This window comes from Mya arenaria, chromosome 3 (assembly GCF_026914265.1).
Source record: "Mya arenaria isolate MELC-2E11 chromosome 3, ASM2691426v1".
NCBI lineage: Eukaryota > Metazoa > Mollusca > Bivalvia > Myida > Myidae > Mya > Mya arenaria.
Window position 1 is genome coordinate 43,799,348 of NC_069124.1, and position 20,351 is coordinate 43,819,698.

The window sequence follows — 20,351 nt, forward strand, 5'->3', positions numbered from 1 at the left end:
TCTGTAATGTTACAATCTTTTCGGCAATGGATGCAGACAGCTCGAAATCAAGAAATTAAAGTAAGAATTTTATCTTAAAACCTAGAAACAAATACCTTTGTAAAAGAAATTATGTCGAAATAAGTGAGTTGTCTTATCTTGTAGCATTCTATCATAAATTACCTGCATGCCAGTGACAATTCACATAATTTTCTTTTATTAATCGGATGGTCACGCCCCCTTTTATAGTTTCGAAAGGATGTTTATCTGTCATTTAGAATTGAAAAGTGCTACATTATATCTATTACAATTTTGTGTATTTTTTTCTTCAGTCCTTTCTTTATAATGAAGTTAAATTTCAGTGTATAAAATGTATACATTGCTAATTTTAGCCCCCAGATTTTGAGAACACTGACCATTTTCTTTCAGATTCTAATCTCACAGGTTACTAGACATACATACAACTAAAAACAATGGATTATGAAAAGTTTGATGATGACAGTGCCACAGATGAAGCGGCAAATAAAGGGAAAGGCTCCGCAGAAATTTCCCCATCAGAAGTTGTAAACGTGTCGTCAAGTGGAAAGATTGATGACGTTCAGATCCAAGTTGAGAAAAAGACTGATGAAGGACCCACGCTTACAATTTACAATGCCGACACCAAAAAAGGAGTGGAATACATAGATGACCCTAGCGAGAGACCACAATTATATGGTGTTAAGTAATAATCCTTTTTTATTCTTTCCTTCTGATTTGATAATATTCATAAACATGCACACTATTTTTTACTTCATTTCTGTTATAATCCAAGAAGTCAGATGTATAGACTCATAAATCTTTAATAAAGAATTACATTAAAAAAAATGCATGATGTAAACCTAAACTTTTATAAAGCGAAGGTTTTTCATTTTTTAAGATATTACGACCCGGTAATCAGAATGCAGAAAATACATGTTTTCTAAGTCATATTTTACTATGATAATAAATTGTGCATTTGAATCAAAATTCCTATTTTATGTTTTTGAAATGTTTCCATTAAACTTTTTCAGATGGTTGCAGTTTCAATTGCGGAGCATTGTAGAACACATAGCGTTTCGAATAGCGACAGTGGTGCTGATTATTTTAGATTTAACCCTAGTCATAATTGATCTTGCTGATGTGGACCTTACTGGCAACATCAACAGTGGATTGGAAACAGTTTCTCATATAATCATCAGCTATTTCGTTCTTGAAATTCTAATGAGAATTTTCTACATGGAGTAAGTTTTGCTACATTGGCTTGTTTTGTTATGAACTTCATTCCTTAAATAAATATTTATTTACTGCAATGCTAAGGATAAAACCACTTCAAAAAATGGGTTTGATTTCAATATGCTGTCAACCAATAGTTTAGGTTGATAATTAGTTTTTTTACATTTATAACTTACATGTATGTTAATTATATTTTAGAGGCCGATTTTTCCGGAGCATTCTCGACCTGGTAGATGGGATAATTGTAATAGCATCCTTTGTTGTTGATATGATTTTCGTCTTTGTTGCCAACAAGTTGACATCAGCAGAGGGTTCCGACTATGCTAAGTATGAATGAAATTCTATAAAAAGTAAAAATAAAGCATCTTTCTGTGATGCTAATGAACTGGCATGTCTTTGCTTTGTTGATAATTTTAATTTAGATTTCAGCCACCTGCTATATTTTTCTTTTTTGATTATTTATAGAATTTCCATAATGTTCTTTACACAAGCTTGTGAAAAACCTGCATCAGATTTAGATTTGGTTTTACAGACTGATCAATATTGGTCGAGTGTTCCGGATCATCAGGATCGTACGTATTGTATACTTCATGTACATTCAAAAGCGCCATGTAGCCTCCACAACCAGAAAATTGGTCTCCCAGAACAAGAGAAGATACATGAAAGATGGATTCGATCTTGACCTTTGCTACATAACCGGTATAAGAAACGCTAGTTTAAAAATAGACTTTATCTTCACAATCGATGCTTTATAATGACCCCTAAAAAAGAAAACTACTACTGGTTACCATCCAGGAGAAAGATTTTAGGGTGATTCTGTCGACTATTGGGACTCTCACAATCAAGATTAAAGAAATGAATACATAACTAAACTTAAAAAAGACTTTGGCTGTGCTGGTGAAGCATTATTGAAGTGTCCTATACTCATGCAATACAAAGTATAACCCTTTCCTCTGATTCACAATTAACAATTGGAAGAAGTTAACATAATCTAAACTTAAATAGGACTTGAGTGTGAGATGGTGTACCAGTATTACTCTAGCACTAGATGAGTCCCACAAGGGTCCCTCTCTTAAATGGGCAGCAGTACTGGTTTTTACCACAGAGACTATCCCAAGTTCAACTGTGATTTATATCTTCACAATCAAGTTAAAACAAATGTTATAAAAATATAAAATTGCATTTATAAACAAAAACTAAAATTTTATTTAATTACTTTAATGTTTTGCAGAGAGGATTATAGCCATGTCCTTTCCATCGACTGGGTTGATGGCCATGTACAGAAATGACATCACGGTATGTAGTTTGTTTTCACTTATCTTTTGCAATAGGTTATCTGTTTCATTTGTGTTTGGTAATGGGATAGGATAACTGTTTTTTGTGTCTCATTTGTAATGAGGTTATCAAATTTCACATGATTGTACATCAGAGTTTTTAATTTGAAGTTTTAAGTTGCTATGTAAGAGTAAAGACCTATACCTATACTATATTATTCAATGCTTGCCTACTTCCAGGAGGTGGCCAGGTTCTTCGACACCATGCATAAAGACCATTATAGAATATACAACCTATGTAGTAAGTTTGTACAGGTGTATCTCCTTAGAACGCTGCTTGTAGTTCACTTTAATTGCCTTCTTTTATAACTCTCTCAGTAAGACCTGAAATGTTTTTTCTTGTATTTTTACCTTACAAATTAATACTTTTGTGCTCTTTGTGTTTTATAACTTTTGTGTCCTTTTGTATCTATTAAAGATGCATTTTTACTCCCAAATAAAATTTACCACAATTAAATAGATTGTTTTAATATTCCAAAAAGAATAAATAAATGTTGAAAACAATGGCTCTTATGAAAGATACCGAGTTTTTTTTAATTTGAATGAAATGAGCATCAAACATTGTATTTCTAAGTTATTAGACTATAGTAGATCACATTAAATCTTTAAGCATTCACCAATCATTTAATATTTTTGCGCTTTCTGCTATTAAATACACGGTTACAATCTTGTTATCAGTATTATATATTTTCCATTAATGCATTATTTTGTAAGAACTCAAAGGTTTATTAGTCAAAATTGATGTTTGTTTTACAGGTGTATGTATTAATTTTGAATAAGAGTGTCAATTTAACAAGGTAAAAGGGTACCTGGCGGTCTTTACCTTTGAACCAAAAAACATTCTTAAAGAACAGCTTACTGTTTTTTCAAAGAACAATCATGGTATTATGATAGCTTTAGTGTCAAGTCAATGCTGAGATGTATAGCAAGTTCCATAAATCTGGCTTTAATAATTGCCCATTAATGCCTTTTGTTTGTCTGAAGAAGAACACACAAGTGTAGGGGATGGTGTTCGCTCAGGCTTACACCCTGGTGTTATATGTATTTGAATGTTTGTGTGTTTTAGGTGAAAGAGATTATGATGAAAGCTTATTCCATGATCGAGTTGGGAGAGTTTACATTGATGATCACAATGCACCAACAGTCAAGTAAGATTCAATTTCTAAGATGGTGAGAGAGCTTGATTGTTCATTGGATGAACTAATGAACTATGACTATTGTGTAAGGTAAGATTGTCTATTGTTGATTTTTACAAAAAGCATTAGCCGTAACATCATAGTGTTTGGAAATATTTTATGCAGAAAAGGTATTGTTACAATGATTACCAGTATAACTGGTGAATGGGCAGATTTTTGTTGACATTTCATGCAGATTGCTACAGTCATTATATTTGCATCCTCGGCAAGAAGCATACCATAACCTATCATATAGGTTATGATATCTGGGGTGCCGAGGATGATATATTTGATGAATGTGCAAAATTTTCTCCAACGGTATTGCTGTGTAAGTTTGAAATGCAATACTAATCTCAATCCTAGGAGAGCAACTCACCTTTGTTTTCAATGTTTCAGAGACATGGTCAATTTCTGTAAGGATGCACGGGAATTTATGTCGGAGGATCGTAAAAATGTAATCGCCCTTCACTGTAAGGGTGGGAAGGGCCGTACAGGAACCATGATATGTGTCTGGCTCATTGACTGTGGGATATTTGAGGATGCTAAGGTGAGAAATGTTTTGAGAGATTACAATATAACTAAGTAGCATTGTCTTTAATGTGTCCAGTTTAAATACTTCAGCAATATTTAAATTGTTTATGGATTGCAATTATATATACTAAGTATTCTAAATGCTTCCTACAATTTGATAAGTTTGATACTTTTATTGTTTTTCATCGCAAATCCATAATTACGTTGTAACATAAATAAGTACAAGTACATGTATAAAAAGAATACTAGGTAAGTGCCATGGATGGAGAAAGTTTATCTGGCTCGGCTCGGCCACAGAATTTATCAGGTTCCCCGATCATCTGGCTGATTTTCTTTGCCAGTGTCATACCATGCAGAGTGATGGAACTTTCTGGATTGACTGTTGATAAACATCACATGGTCAACTATCCTAATAAAGCAAACATTTCACGGCACCTTGTTATTGGAATGTTTTGTATGCAAGTGACAGAATAAACATGTATACAATAGGTGTATGCTCTTGGAGAATTTAAGAAGATTTGGAGAAGTTATGAGCAAAAACCATTTTTTACCAAAAAGTTAATACATGGCTTTTCTAACAGGACTCCCTGGACTACTTTGGTGACCGGCGTACTGATCTGTCTGTCGGGAAAACGTTCCAAGGAGTGGAGACACCCAGTCAGGTAGGTCAACACATTGTGACGATGCTGGAATGATTCATGATTGCATGCTTGATAATAATCTATAGTTGTGTAGATCTAGTTGCTGTATACTAATTCTTTCTTGTGTGGTATATTCGTCTTTTTATTCCCCCCTTCGAAGAAGAGGGGTATATTGCTTTGCACATGTCGGTCAGTCGGTCGGTAGGTAGGTCGGTCGGTCTGTCGGTAGACCAAAGCTTGTTAGAGTGATAACTCAACAATTCCTGGCATATGGTCATCAAACTTGAGATGAAGGTTGGGCCTGACCAGTAGATGACCCCTATTTATATTAGGGCTCATTGGGTCAAAGGTCAAGGTCACAGTGACCTTTAATGGTAAAATAATTTTAAAGCTTGTCCGAGTGATAGCTCAACAATGCCATGACCTATGGTTATCAAACTTGATATGGAAGTTGGGCCTGACCAGTAGATGACCCCTATTGTTTTTGGGGTTCATCGGGCCAAAGGTCACATAGACCTTGAATGGTAAAAGGTTGTCCAAGTGATTAATTTGACAATGCCTGCACCTATGGCCCTCAAACTTGATTTGGAGGTTGGGCTTGACCAGTAGCTGGCCCCTATTGTTTTTGGGGCTCATCGGGTCAAAGGTCAAGGTCACAGTGACCATGAATGGTAAAAGGTCCGAGTGATAACTCAACAATGCCTGCACCCATGGCCCTCATAATTGACTTGGAGGTTGGGCCTGACCGGTAGATGACCCCTATTGTTTTTGGGGTTCATCGGGCCAAAGGTCAAGGTCACAGTGACCTTGAATGGTAAAAGGTAGGGATAAAATGATGATCGAATATTGTCGAAAGTCGATTATTTGTGTCTGAGGTCGGTGATAATCGATTTCATTATTCCGTAATCGATTATCGCTAATTTACGTCAAAGGGAAGTAACCGTGTTGTGTATGTACTGATTTTCTTTAAAACGGGAAACGGTACGGACTTTAATGGCCTTTTTAAAGTAAAAAATCATCTTCATTGTAATATCAAATACAATTTTTTAATCAAGTAAAAATTATTATTCATTCAGCATTTCCCCATGTGATATCTTGCTAGAAAAATATCGAATTCATTTCAACATGATGTCATGATAATTGATAATTAAGTATTTCATGTAAAAGATTGGAACATTTTTTAAAAAGCTACATGTAAATACATTTTGTACTACATTTTTGTTCCAAATTATCTAATATCTGTTTTAAAGTGATGAAAATGTTGATAATTATGTAAATAATTCATCAGTTTATGGTTGATCTTTTTAATAAATATAAAACTACTGTCTGGTATATACTTGTAGTGTGGAAAAATCATGTTTTTATTCTCAATTATTTTAGAATTTAGTTATCTCCTAAAAACATTTTACTAAATTATCAATTGTAACCTGGAATGTATAACAAAACAGCATATAAAACATAATTGATTGTAATATGTTTATTCATTTAAAGACATGTATGTACAAACCAATATATTTTAATAAAGCCTCATATTTGTAATATATTCACTTGTTCCGTTTTGATTATATAATCGATGATTGATCAAAATGGCTCGTCCGATTATTTTCGATGATCGATTATGACTTTGGTCCGATTTTCAATCCCTAGTAAAAGGTTGTCAGAGTGATAACTCGACAATGTCTGCACCCATGACCCTCAAACTTGACTTGCAGTTTGGGCCTGACCAGTAGATGACCCCTATTGATTTTAGAGGTCATTGGGCCAAAGGTCATGGTCACAGTGACCTTGAATGGTAAAAGATTGTCCGTGTGATAACTCAACAATGCCTGCACCTATGGCCCTCAAACTTGACTAGGAGGTGGGGCCTGACCAGTAGATGACCCTTATTGTTTTGGGGGGTCATCGGGCCAAAGGTGATGGTCACAGTGACCTTGAATGGTGAAAGGTTGTCTGAGTGATAACTTGACAATGCCTGCACCCATGGCCATTAAACTTGACTTGGTGGTTGGGCCTGACCAGTAGATGACCCCTATTGTTTTTGGGGGTCATCGGGCCAAAGGTCAAGGTCACAGTGACCTTGAATGGTGAAAGATTGTCCAAGTGATTACTTGTCAATGCCTGCACCCATGGCCCTCAAACTTGACATTTAGATTTTTGGTGACCAGCTGATGACTCCTATAGATTTTGAGGTCATAGAGTCAAAGGTCATGGTTATAACACACTCTATCCTCACACTTTGAAAGGTCATAATCTTAAAACTGCCTCAACGGCATCCAATGTCAGTGACAAATCAGCTGTCATTTTGGTCCATGCATATTTCATTCAATTGTCCATATAATCCTGACAACAAGGCGCTCAGGGGGGGCATAATGTTTGACAAACATCTCTTGTTTATATTTTAACTGTGTGGTGTAGGAATATGTGTGACAACTTGCAGAATATTCAATGATACATTCAGAGAATTATATTTTTTTATAAGTATATAATAAAATTAGGCATCTTTTTTATGTTTATATATATAATAAAATTACCGGTAGGCATTTTTCTTTCAATGATAAAATAAGGGATTTTTTTTACTTTTTATGATGACCTTTTGCATCTTTTTTTTGTTTATATGATACAATTACGCATTTATTTCATGTTTATATGATAAATTTAGGGGAGAAAAACCATCTAAGTCTTGGACTATAAAGTACTAGTACTGTACATACATGTTTTACTGCATGTGATCACACCCATTCTAGTCAGATGCTGGTGTTCAAAATTGATCGTAAGACTAAGTGAATAATTCACTTTAAAAAATCCATTTTGCTATAGTAAACCATTTTCATTAGCTTTGAAGATGCTGGCATTATTAAAAAAATACTTTCCCATTCAGTTACATTGTATTTTTTTTATTTAAAAAATAGTATAAAAAGTTTCCTGATGAATTTTGAACATCAGTAAATCGCGTATAGATTTATTGCTAGATTTTTATCCAATTCTTTTATTAATGGGGTGATTTTTTATTATTTTTCTTAGATGACTGTTTCACCGTTGAATATGTGTTCATGTTCTTTCTTATTGCATATACATGTGTGTCTAGGTGAAACACTAACACTATCGTAACAATTCTCCTTTTTTATATGTGAATGTAAAATTCTCGAACAGTACCAGACTGATACGCAAACAAAGACCCCAATTCAACATTTTTATTTAAGTCAATATAATTTTATCAAACTGAATGGGCGGCAGAAAAAAGAGAGCATGTTCGGGATGAAAATCTTGCAATTAATTTATAGTCCTCTAAAGGGTTTGTGTTGTATGTCTAATGTATTACTTTGATAGATGAGATGATAAGTGCCCGTTGCGTACAACCAGCTCTCTTAAGATCCCTATTTATCCTTAATTTTTGAACGCCTTTCAGAGAATATTTTCTTAATTTAAAATTCCTGATTTGCCAATTATTACAAATTACAATATAAATTTTGTTATTACAAAAGTTTGATTTCTCATCTCGTCTCCCTTCTGTTCTTACTAACATTTGTCTGTAAGCTTTGTTTGTTGTGTACATGTAGAGTCGCTTTGTGGGCTACTATGAGCAAGTTAAAAAGCTTTACAATTGTGAGCTGCCCCCCAAGAAGGAGCTGAAGATTACCACTTTCAAAATTGAAAGCATCGCAGGTAACTGGGTTTCTGGTGTTGTTCTCTTGTATCATAATTATACACATTCATAGATTTGATAAGGCATGCATTTTCATAATGTTCACTAGCAATTAAATAAAACAACCCATTGTTAGCTTGTCTGTTTTTTTTTAAAGAAAAGAAGCTGAGGTATTGTAAGTGCCATGGGGGGGGGGTTGGTGTTGTCATCATTGTGCATAAGTTCAACCATGGCTATAACTCTAAAATGGATAAATATTCGAATGAAACTTGGTACTCATGTTGCAAGATACAATATGCACATTCCCAGCAAGGCCAGTAACACTTGTTTAAATAATTGTTGAGTTATGCCCCTTTTTAGACTGAAAAGCAACAGTGTTGCCGTTGAGTCCTCGGGGCTCTTGTATTCATGACAATATACCATCTAGAATTTGTTTTATGATTAATTGCTTGTATGCATTCTGCAATAAAACACTACCGGTAGTCTACTTTTAAAACTCTTCATGCTCATAGATACATTTAAAAAATTGAATACATGAACAAATATTTGATTTTGCATATCATTCAGTTTTGAATTACTTATCGTACTTATCCAAGTTACACACAGAAAAACAACAACATGATAATGTTTGTTTTGAAAGAACTTTAATTAGATAAACAAATGTGGAGAGGGATAGTCTTGTAAAATGTATGTGTACACCTTTCACCCAATAAGTTGTGGGTTTAAGCCCGACATGTGGACAATTCTTTTGCCTCCCGGAAAGGACACAAGCAGATTCATCAAGAATCCTTTTTATAATCTATTTAGCACAATTTTTTACCTAGAAGAGATCTTCCATGGTAGAACAGCGCTCTTGAGAATCCCTCCTACAGTGTGTGTATACCACGTGATAAATTGCGTCATAAATGCTACGTCGGAAGGCAATATTTTGATTTGAAAAAGGACTTTAAACAAAGATAACTTCACTATTTCTTCACCATTTCAAATGAAACATAGCGCAGTCTACGCCGCTTACGGAGCCCCACCTTCGGTCTTTTACCAGAATTTGATTGCGAGTTTAGTTTCTTAAAACACTTCGACAAACCTTTTCACAATACGGTCGTCTGACGGAGCACTGTCAAAACATTATTTTGGAAACAGGTTTGTCGAAGTGTTTGATGAAACTAATGACCTCATCAAATTTCGGAATTAAAACAAATGCAGGGCTCTTTAAGAGTCATAGATTGCCCTTTGTCTCATTTAAAATGGTGTTGTAAATGAAAAGTTATCTTTGATTTAAGTCTTCATTTTAATAAAATTTTTGCCTTCCGACATAGCATATATGACGTAATTTATCACGTGGTATACACACACTGTCCTAAGTAAAAGATAATCACTTTTAATATTCTTGTTGAAATGGCTCTCAGATTTTTAAACTCAATGTAATGAACAGACATTAGAAATTACTTATATTATCTTATAGAAGCTTTTTTCTATAGAATTAATACAAAGCTGTTTGTCACTCAACTGATCAATTGACCATAAGGGGATAATATTTCTTCATAAAGTAATAGCACATGGTTTTAGAATCAACTGGATTACTTGGACCACCTCTGACAAACACCCTCAATAACTAACAGGCGGAGTCAGGCTCATTCGTGTCATATTAATAGATTATAACATGTAGTTTAAAACTAAATTAACAAGTTTTTCACACTGTTTTTCTGTATAATTGTCTGCAGGTGTAGGTCATGGTGACGGAAGTGACTTAAGCCTGGAACTGAGGGTAGACAACCTGCTTATATTCGAGGCAAAAGTGGCCGGCTCCATCAACTGTGAGGTACGGAATTGGTACTTAATGAAAATATTGGACATAAGGCATAAAAAAATAATGTTTGTTTCTGGGTTCATGCTCCCTTATAATGTTATTTCAAACAATTTGAGCTAATTTGATTGTATTGTTGACTGTTTCAGTGTTCACATGACCGTGACAACGACAGTATTACGATCACGTTGAAGAACGCCCCTGCGCTTGTGGATGATGTCAAAGTTAGATTCTTTTCAACAGTAAGAAAACTATTTTTCTGTCAAATTCTGCTGTTCACATTTTTAGCTGTTAGTTGGCTGATTGTTCAGAACATTGTTTAAGTTAACAAATTTGTTAATGTCATTGTTGTTTACTTTCAAATTGTTACTGCTAAGTTCAATGGATACTCTTGTGATCTGCTGTATTTTTAACAAGATTTGAGACAGCTGTTTCAGCTGTACTTGTTTATATTTAAATATGTGAGAATATCACCAAAATTTTTAATTTAAAAGTTAACACTGATTTTGGTCAAAATGTTGTTAACTTGATCATAGTTCTGAACAATCAGCTGTGTATATATTACATCTAAAGATTCATTTTTTTTATTTTACTGTTTATGTAATAGATTTAAAAGTAGATGCTTGGGCTATTTTCAAAAGATAATTATTTAGAATTAAGACATGGATCAGAATTAAGGATCTCATTTTTAATTCCACACGAAAACAAACTTATAAAAGAAGTGTGACTACATGATGATAATAGGTTCCAATTATTATTTTTTATATTTAACTAATGTTTAAGATTATGCATCCTTCATTTATACCAGAAATTGCTACTTGTAAAGTTTCATTTGAAAGTTAGAAAATGTTAAGTTTGAATATTTTAGAAGTTCATTTAGCAAGCTTTTTTTTCAGAGCTTAGTTAAAGTAAACAACGTATTTAAAGGGGCTGTATCACATATGATAAAATAGCGATTTTTTTTTCTTTTTCGAAAACTGACATAAACTTGGTATTTATGTGTACAATGCATTGAAACTTACTAAATGCAGTACCACATAGTTTACAATTTATTTAAGTTTAGCAGTTATTTCGTATTTTTCCCTTAAAAAAGATTACTGGGTATGTCTACTAGGTAGAATTCATTCCTTATGCGTGATTGGCTAGTCGGTGTTATCATGTGATATTACCGAGGTAGATGTATAGCTTAATTATGTCACCCGAATTGAATAAGCCTTTGTAGCTCAGTGAGTAAGATGCTGGACTTCAATTTTAGCGACGCGGGTTCGAACCCGGTCTCTGACACAATTTTTTTTTTACATTTTAGTACTTTTTTTACAATTATGATATCGAAGCGTAACACATTCTATTAGATAATTGTCCTGACATTCGTTACAGAAAAAAACTTTTTTTGGTGCCAATCTGCGACACAGTCCCTTTAAGGTCATCATTGTTAACTTTAAAAGCATTACTGCACTTTTAATGTTTAATGAATACACTTGTAATCTCAAGTATTTCTAACAAGATGTAAGACAACTGTTTCAGCTGTATTTGTTTTATGCCAATATATCAGCAAATTGTAAAATATTCTACCTTTTAAGGTTAATAGTGATGCCATTGAGAATGTTGTTAACTTTAAAAATTGTTTTGAACAATCAGCCCATTATTAAAAACCAAATTAGTAAAATTGCGAAATAATCATTGATTTTTTTTGTTTTATTTCTTCCCTTTTATATATCGTATATCATAATAGAAGTGTGATTATGGTGTTATTCAAAAATAGAATCTATGCAAAAAAAAAAAAATTCTTGATTTTTCTCGCATTTTTTTGCCTGCGTCCTATATATGACACCTCTTATACACAATGATTTACGGTAATGAATAAAAATTAAACATAAAAATAATCTGGATGCAGAGATCTTGAATGTATTAAAACATCTTCGCATCCAAATGATAGATGGCTTACCTTATATGGACATTTTTTGTCCAACTTTCTTATAACACTGACTTGTATAATTTGTTTCCCAGTGACTATTTATTGTGCACTGTCATTATTCTTCAGGCTAAGTTCCCTAAAATCTACGACCATTGTGCCTTCTTCTTCTGGTTCCATACAACCTTCATTGAGAAAAACAAGTAAGTGACAGAATGTTTCCTGGGCATAAGGCTGATCTTTGATTTTAATCCCCGAGTGGTAGGCATGGGTCTGTGGGAACTGAGAATTAATGTTGTTGCTGCAATTAAGCACATGTCAATTCATTGCAGGAGATGACTTATGTCTTTAATGTTCAGATTAATGAACTTTTTCTTGTAGATAGAAATGAAAGTGATAAGTTTGATATGTTTATTGAATGTATCTCATGAAAGATATTAAGGAGAAAAATAAATATCATTCAAGGGAGATAATATGTTTTTATACATCAATGCATGGAATTGAGATAATCTGTTCTTAAGGTGTTAGTCTGAAACAGAGTTCCCTTCTTTGTTATATACAGAAACATTGATGTTTGCACAATTGTTCTGAATTTCCAGAATATATTCTAGCATAATCACTGTATTTCCTCAAAATATTAACACTTTTTTTGATGATAGTTTAAAAAATTGCTGACATTAATTGTTCACAGTCATGTTAATAACATCCATGTGACATAGTTATTGCTACATCTCTAGGGTCATCTTTGAATCCATCCACACAAGGAAGGAAATGAATGAAAGGGGGATAATCTGTTCTTAGACCTCAATGCATGGAAGAGTGATATTCTGTTTTTATACAGAACCATTTACAACTTAATCACCACTCCAATAAAGGGAGATAATCTGTTCTTGAACCTCTATGCATGGAAGAGAGATAAAATGCTCTTAAATGCATGGAAGGGAGATAACCTGTTAGTAATCCTAAATGTATGGAGGGAAGACTGTCTGCTCTTAATCCTCCATGCATAGAAGGGAGTTTACTAGTTTCTTTACCTCAATGCATAGAAGGCAGATATTTTTTCATCAACTTTAATGCATGGAAGGCAGAGTATCTTTTTTTAATCTCCATTCATGGAAGGGAGAGTAAATGTTTTTTTGCCTCAATGCATGGAAGGCAGAGTATCTGTTTTTACCTCAATAGATGGAAGGGGGAGTATTTGTTTTTATCTCATTGCATGGAAGTAAGAGTATTTGTTTGTAAACCTCATTGCATTAAAGGCAGAGTATCTGTTTTTACCTCAATAGATGGAAGGGGGAGTATTTGTTTTTATCTCATTGCATGGAAGTAAGAGTATTTGTTTGTAAACCTCATTGCATTAAAGGGAGAGTATCTGTTTGTAAACCTCAATGCATTGAAGGGAGAGTATCTGTTTGTAAACCTCAATGCATTGAAGGGAGAGTATCTGTTTGTAAACCTCAATGCATGGAAGGGAGAGTATCTGTTTGTAAACCTCAATGCATTGAAGGGAGAGTATCTGTTTGTAAACCTCAATGCATTGAAGGGAGAGTATCTGTTTGTAAACCTCAATACATGTAAGGGAGAGTATCTGTTTGTAAACCTCAATGCATTGAAGGGAGAGTATCTGTTTGTAAACCTCAATGCATGGAAGGGAGAGTATCTGTTTGTAAACCTCAATGCATTGAAGGGAGACTATCTGTTTGTAAACCTCAATGCATTGAAGGGAGAGTATCTGTTTGTAAACCTCAATGCATTGAAGGGAGAGTATCTGTTTGTAAACCTCAATGCATTGAAGGGAGAGTATCTGTTTGTAAACCTCAATGCATTAAAGGGAGAGTATCTGTTTGTAAACCTCAATGCATGGAAGGGAGAGTATCTGTTTGTAAACCTCAATACATGTAAGGGAGAGTATCTGTTTTTATCTCAATGCATTGAAGGGAGAGTATCTGTTTGTAAACCTCAATACATGTAAGGGAGAGTATCTGTTTGTAAACCTCAATGCATTGAAGGGAGAGTATCTGTTTGTAAACCTCAATGCATGGAAGGGAGAGTATCTGTTTGTAAACCTCAATGCATTGAAGGGAGAGTATCTGTTTGTAAACCTCAATGCATTGAAGGGAGAGTATCTGTTTGTAAACCTCAATGCATTGAAGGGAGAGTATCTGTTTGTAAACCTCAATGCATGGAAGGGAGAGTATCTGTTTGTAAACCTCAATGCATAGAAGGGAGAGTATCTGTTTGTAAACCTCAATGCATGGAAGGGAGAGTATCTGTTTGTAAACCTCAATACATGTAAGGGAGAGTATCTGTTTTTATCTCAATGCATTGAAGGGAGAGTATGTTTGTAAACCTCAATACATGTAAGGGAGAGTATCTGTTTGTAAACCTCAATACATGTAAGGGAGAGTATCTGTTTGTAAACCTCAATACATGTAAGGGAGAGTATCTGTTTGTAAACCTCAATACATGTAAGGGAGAGTATCTGTTTGTAAACCTCAATACATGTAAGGGAGAGTATCTGTTTGTAAACCTCAATACATGTAAGGGAGAGTATCTGTTTTTATCTCAATTCATGTAAGGGAGAGTATCTGTTTGTAAACCTCAATACATGTAAGGGAGAGTATCTGTTTGTAAACCTCAATACATGTAAGGGAGAGTATCTGTTTGTAAACCTCAATACATGTAAGGGAGAGTATCTGTTTGTAAACCTCAATACATGTAAGGGAGAGTATCTGTTTGTAAACCTCAATACATGTAAGGGAGAGTATCTGTTTGTAAACCTCAATACATGTAAGGGAGAGTATCTGTTTGTAAACCTCAATACATGTAAGGGAGAGTATCTGTTTGTAAACCTCAATACATGTAAGGGAGAGTATCTGTTTGTAAACCTCAATACATGTAAGGGAGAGTATCTGTTTGTAAACCTCAATTCATGTAAGGGAGAGTATCTGTTTGTAAACCTCAATACATGTAAGGGAGAGTATCTGTTTGTAAATCTCAATTCATGTAAGGGAGAGTATCTGTTTGTAAACCTCAATACATGTAAGGGAGAGTATCTGTTTGTAAACCTCAATTCATGTAAGGGAGAGTATATGTTTGTAAACCTCAATACATGTAAGGGAGAGTATATGTTTGTAAACCTCAATACATGTAAGGGAGAGTATCTGTTTGTAAACCTCAATACATGTAAGGGAGAGTATCTGTTTGTAAACCTCAATACATGTAAGGGAGAGTATCTGTTTGTAAACCTCAATACATGTAAGGGAGAGTATCTGTTTGTAAACCTCAATTCATGTAAGGGAGAGTATCTGTTTGTAAACCTCAATACATGTAAGGGAGAGTATCTGTTTGTAAACCTCAATACATGTAAGGGAGAGTATCTGTTTGTAAACCTCAATACATGTAAGGGAAAGTATCTGTTTGTAAACCTCAATACATGTAAGGGAGAGTATCTGTTTGTAAACCTCAATACATGTAAGGGAGAGTATCTGTTTGTAAACCTCAATACATGTAAGGGAGAGTATCTGTTTGTAAACCTCAATACATGTAAGGGAGAGTATCTGTTTGTAAACCTCAATACATGTAAGGGAGAGTATCTGTTTGTAAACCTCAATACATGTAAGGGAGAGTATCTGTTTGTAAACCTCAATACATGTAAGGGAGAGTATCTGTTTGTAAACCTCAATTCATGTAAGGGAGAGTATCTGTTTGTAAACCTCAATTCATGTAAGGGAGAGTATCTGTTTGTAAACCTCAATACATGTAAGGGAGAGTATCTGTTTGTAAACCTCAATACATGTAAGGGAGAGTATCTGTTTGTAAACCTCAATACATGTAAGGGAGAGTATCTGTTTGTAAACCTCAATACATGTAAGGGAGAGTATCTGTTTGTAAACCTCAATTCATGTAAGGGAGAGTATCTGTTTGTAAACCTCAATACATGTAAGGGAGAGTATCTGTTTGTAAACCTCAATACATGTAAGGGAGAGTATCTGTTTGTAAACCTCAATACATGTAAGGGAGAGTATCTGTTTGTAAACCTCAATACATGTAAGGGAGAGTATCTGTTTGTAAACCTCAATACATGTAAGGGAGAGTATCTGTTTGTAAACCTCAATACATGTAAGGGAGAGTATCTGTTTGTAAACCTCAATACATGTAAGGGAGAGTATGTTTGTAAACCTCAATACATGTAAGGGAGAGTATCTGTTTGTAAACCTCAATACATGTAAGGGAAAGTATCTGTTTTATAAGCATATCAAACAATGCAAAAATTGGAAGTTTGTAGTCCATAGTTGACAACTTATCATATGTTACAGGTTGAGGCTTACGAGAGATGAGATTGACAATCCCCACAAGCCGGCGGGAAAGAAAGTGTTCCGGGAAACATTCGCAATTGAGGTCGACTTCGAGCCTGTTGAATCTTTCTAGGCATGGACTGTGGGAAATTAGATGGAGTAGAGGAATAGATAAAAAACAGTATTTGAAGTGTAACGGGGTGTTTGAGAGTTTGCAGACTAAAGGCTGTCTTCTTATTTAAAGAGTTGTTTTATTATATTATAAAGTGCCGCTGCACGTGTTGTGTCTCAAAGAGGTCTTTTGTAGAACAAAAACCTATTTTGTGATTTTTATTATAAATTATTATAAATTATCTATAAAAGTATTAGCTTTTTTCAAATTTTAGTATCTATTTGTATATAAATTTGTTTGTTTAGTTTGTACTCATAGACTATAGATTTGTAGGCAACAGCCTAGCAGTATATTATTTTATGCAAGTTTTTTTAAGATTATTGTTTAGGGACTGTGCAATTCTTTTGTAATATCTTTAAAAGACCAAGTGATATGAAATGTTATGTAAGGTTGTAAGATGAAGTAAAGTTGTAAGATGTGATTCTTTACTTTTAAGTTAAGCCATACATCCTTAGGATGGAAATATGTGTTTTAGATATAAACATCAAGATTATTTCTATGTTTAATTTATATTCATTAACAATTTTGTTTTTTTCATGGATTACATTTTTTAATAACACCCGAGTGACGCTGCAATAGGTAAAGCTTGGAAGTATGTTATTAGTTTTTCTCAATATTGACTTCATGTAACAATTGTACAACAATCAATGAATCAAGTCGGTCAATACAGCCAAATTAATACTGTAAACACGCTTTAATCCAAATGGCATTGTTTAGTGTAAATTAGTTAAAGATGGTTACAAAACACTGCAGTTGGGGAACTTGCAAAAGTGACAGTCATTATAAAGACAAGCCACATATGAAAGATGTTCAAGACATTCAGTATTAAAGTAAATATTATCAAAATATTTTTTGTTTGTTTTGTGTACATTGTTACTTTTGTGATAGCATTATATGTGTATTTCTATAAATGTGACAACTTAATGCAAAACTGAAAAGTGACTTATATACTTTTATTGGGTTGTATTGTTATTGTATATGTCCACAAGACAAGGGTTAAATTTGAAAAGATTTTGGGGTTCTACATATCTTCAACCTCTCTTCCATTGTAGTGATTTTTGTTCAGAACTTTTACATTAATCATAACACATAATCAGTCCTATGCAGAAACACTCTACTCTCCCTGAAAAGGTCAATTTAAAGACCTAACATTTACGCGTATAACTGAACTCTACAACAAGAGACAGGTTTAAGTATTTTCGACTCATGGTACATAATATTGATACTCAATGATTGCCCAGCCTGTCATTACAGCCATAGTAAGAAGGCTGGAACCTGTAGTATAACAAAATGTTCAATAAATAGTGCCAATAAAAACATGGTAATACTGAAAACACTTGCGTGGTGTTTCCAGAGGTATATAAATGTATGGGAGATGTACCAAATAATTCAAGCACTGAATGTATACATACATATACATGTATACATATAAAATAAACGACATAACATGGGTTTATGCTATTGTATTTGCCAACAGGTTTCGCTTTATGCTCATCAGGGGAAATCACATTAACATTATTATAATTCTTTTTGGCTAAATATAAAACAAAATTGCTGAAATTAAGTTATGGGTTTGCTGTACATTGCTTATAAATTTGCTGGAAGTGCCTTTTTCTAATGTTGTTACATCTTGTGGCCCAACTCAATTGTATAATTATATTGTTTGTCGAAATGATTCATTTGACGTGCATATATTATATACAGTAAAATACGATTAAACTATATAAATTGTCATTATTAATGTATTAAATTCATAGAAAATAAACAAAATGTGTCATTTTATATTACTTATTTCATTTTAAAATGTTTTGAATTTGAGGTATTTTGGCAGAAACAAAATAATCAAAGGATCATTCCTCTGTCAACAATTGACAGATTTGTAAACATTTGCATATTTGAGTTTGTAATGACTTGACCTTTAAAATGATGTATCACTCACCTATCTCATTAAAATTATTTTACGTTGTTATTGCTATCGTTAGAAATATACATGTGAACTATGTTTCATGTAAATTTCTTGAATAATGGTTTTATGCTGCCATGAGGTCCTGAACAAACAATGCTTGGTGTGCGAATGTGACACGTGTCAGTGTTGTTCTTTTTATTACATGAACTGCCCATGTCCAGGCAAAATGGACGGACTAAAAGTTTTAGAAACACATGTCACTATAAGCTTGAGTAAGCGTTCTCACTTGAGGTGTAAAAGATTGGGGTACACCTCTCCCCCTCCCGTTTCGTGTGCGGAAGGTCGCAGGTTCAAACACCGGCTGCGTCAAACAGAAAAACGTTAAAATATGGTACCAGTAGGTCCCTCGCTAGCGCTTGGCATTAAAAGAGTAATGCTGGGAAAATGGTGTACTCAGTACTGGTTAAACCCAGGAAAGTTGTATTCCGTGTATTGATAATTTACACCGAGCACGTTAAAGAACCAAGTGGTCTCATCGCAAAGAGCTAGGGTATCTTACCCGGATCTCTTGTATCTCATTCTGTTTCTTCAAGTCTTCTTATATCTGGATTTGACGGTGAATTGCAGTGACTTCGGTATCATGTTACTTATGGCATTTAAACAAAATAAAGTCGAGATGACGTCACGGCTGGGCCATGCCAAAAATGCAGTCAGTGCACGCACAGGCAGACCTTGATAACTTCAAAGTAACAAAACAACTTCTTTCTCTCGAAATGTTTCCATCAAATGCAGAAAGACCTTTTATAATGTCTAACTACCCTCCAATCCAATGTTTTTTTCAATCCACAAATGACATTGCATGAAAGCGGCTTCATATTATTTTATGGGTACCTTGTAAACGTACGCTCTCTCTCAAGCCGTGAATCCTTGACCCCTCCCCTTTATTTACATTATAAGACGGCATTAATGATATGTTTTATCGGTAGCAATCCTAGAAAGTACGCATCCTGACCACTACCCTACCAGCCCCATTGGCGGGTCGAGGAATTGATGTAAGGGGGGAGGATAACTAAAGGAGCGCAACTTTTTGACATGCGCCCGTCCCCGAGAACCAAAATGTATATGGCATAAAAAGTTTGAATGAGAATTTGAAGTTAATCCCCAAGAAAGTTTTAACAATTCCTTGTCCGAAAAGGTGCGTTTTGAGCGATTTATTATTATTTTCTGAACATGACTGTCAAACAAAACGGCACAGCAGGGTGTAGAAAAAGACAGCAGGGTGCCTTACCCTGCAATTTAGGCAAAGGTCACTAGCGGTTTTAGAGGGGGGCGCACCCAAGTAAAATCGCCCAAGTTTACTTTTTATATTAATATGGGAGGAAAAGGGTAGCAAAATAAGCACATAATGCTCCTGGACCATTTTTGACTACAAGTTGTTAAAATGTTTTTGGGGAAGTAAATCCAGATCCCCATGCAAACAGTTCATGAAATATATTTTCGGTTCTGAGGGAGGGGCGTACTTCAACAGTCTCGCCCCTTAGTTGCGCCCCCTCTAACACAAATTCTTCGATCCACCCCTGTATCTGAAGCTTTATATTAAAGGTGTAAAGACTGAGAAAAAATATAAGGGTAGTATGATAAAATGGGAATTACAACCCCTAGTTTAAATGACTTGATAAAAAGAGAGAAACAACAACTTCGCTGA

At 34.3% G+C, this 20,351-nt stretch overlaps 1 protein-coding gene across 3 annotated transcripts; it reads left to right on the top strand.

The window, feature by feature from the left end:
• Positions 1-3: 3 nt before the first annotated feature.
• On the top strand, positions 4-17,588 carry LOC128229124 (phosphatidylinositol 3,4,5-trisphosphate 3-phosphatase TPTE2-like). 3 transcript variants are annotated; one of them, XM_052940814.1, is made up of 15 exons: positions 4-60; positions 409-700; positions 1,029-1,238; positions 1,429-1,557; positions 1,763-1,929; positions 2,462-2,526; positions 2,745-2,805; positions 3,631-3,712; positions 4,136-4,286; positions 4,852-4,932; positions 8,469-8,574; positions 10,276-10,373; positions 10,508-10,600; positions 12,400-12,473; positions 16,590-17,588. In XM_052940814.1, the coding sequence occupies exons 2-15, from the start codon at positions 453-455 to the stop codon at positions 16,699-16,701; spliced, it is 1,677 nt and encodes a 558-aa protein (XP_052796774.1). In that variant the 5' UTR covers positions 4-60; positions 409-452; the 3' UTR covers positions 16,702-17,588. The 3 variants fall into 3 exon arrangements, with proteins under 3 accessions (XP_052796774.1, XP_052796775.1, XP_052796776.1); XM_052940815.1 differs by having other exon boundaries at positions 36-123; XM_052940816.1 differs by lacking the exon at positions 4-60 and having other exon boundaries at positions 561-695.
• Positions 17,589-20,351: the final 2,763 nt, after the last annotated feature.

What these genes read in the sequence shown, in the direction of transcription:
- LOC128229124 (XM_052940814.1), top strand. Translation starts at nt 453, where the DNA reads ATGGATTATGAAAAGTTTGATGATGACAGTGCCACAGATGAAGCGGCA. An exon ending in GAGGGTTCCGACTATGCTAA is followed by an intron (nt 1,558 to 1,762) that starts GTATGAATGAAA and finishes TTGGTTTTACAG; the next exon opens with ACTGATCAATATTGGTCGAG. An exon ending in AAGTTAGATTCTTTTCAACA is followed by an intron (nt 10,601 to 12,399) that starts GTAAGAAAACTA and finishes ATTATTCTTCAG; the next exon opens with GCTAAGTTCCCTAAAATCTA.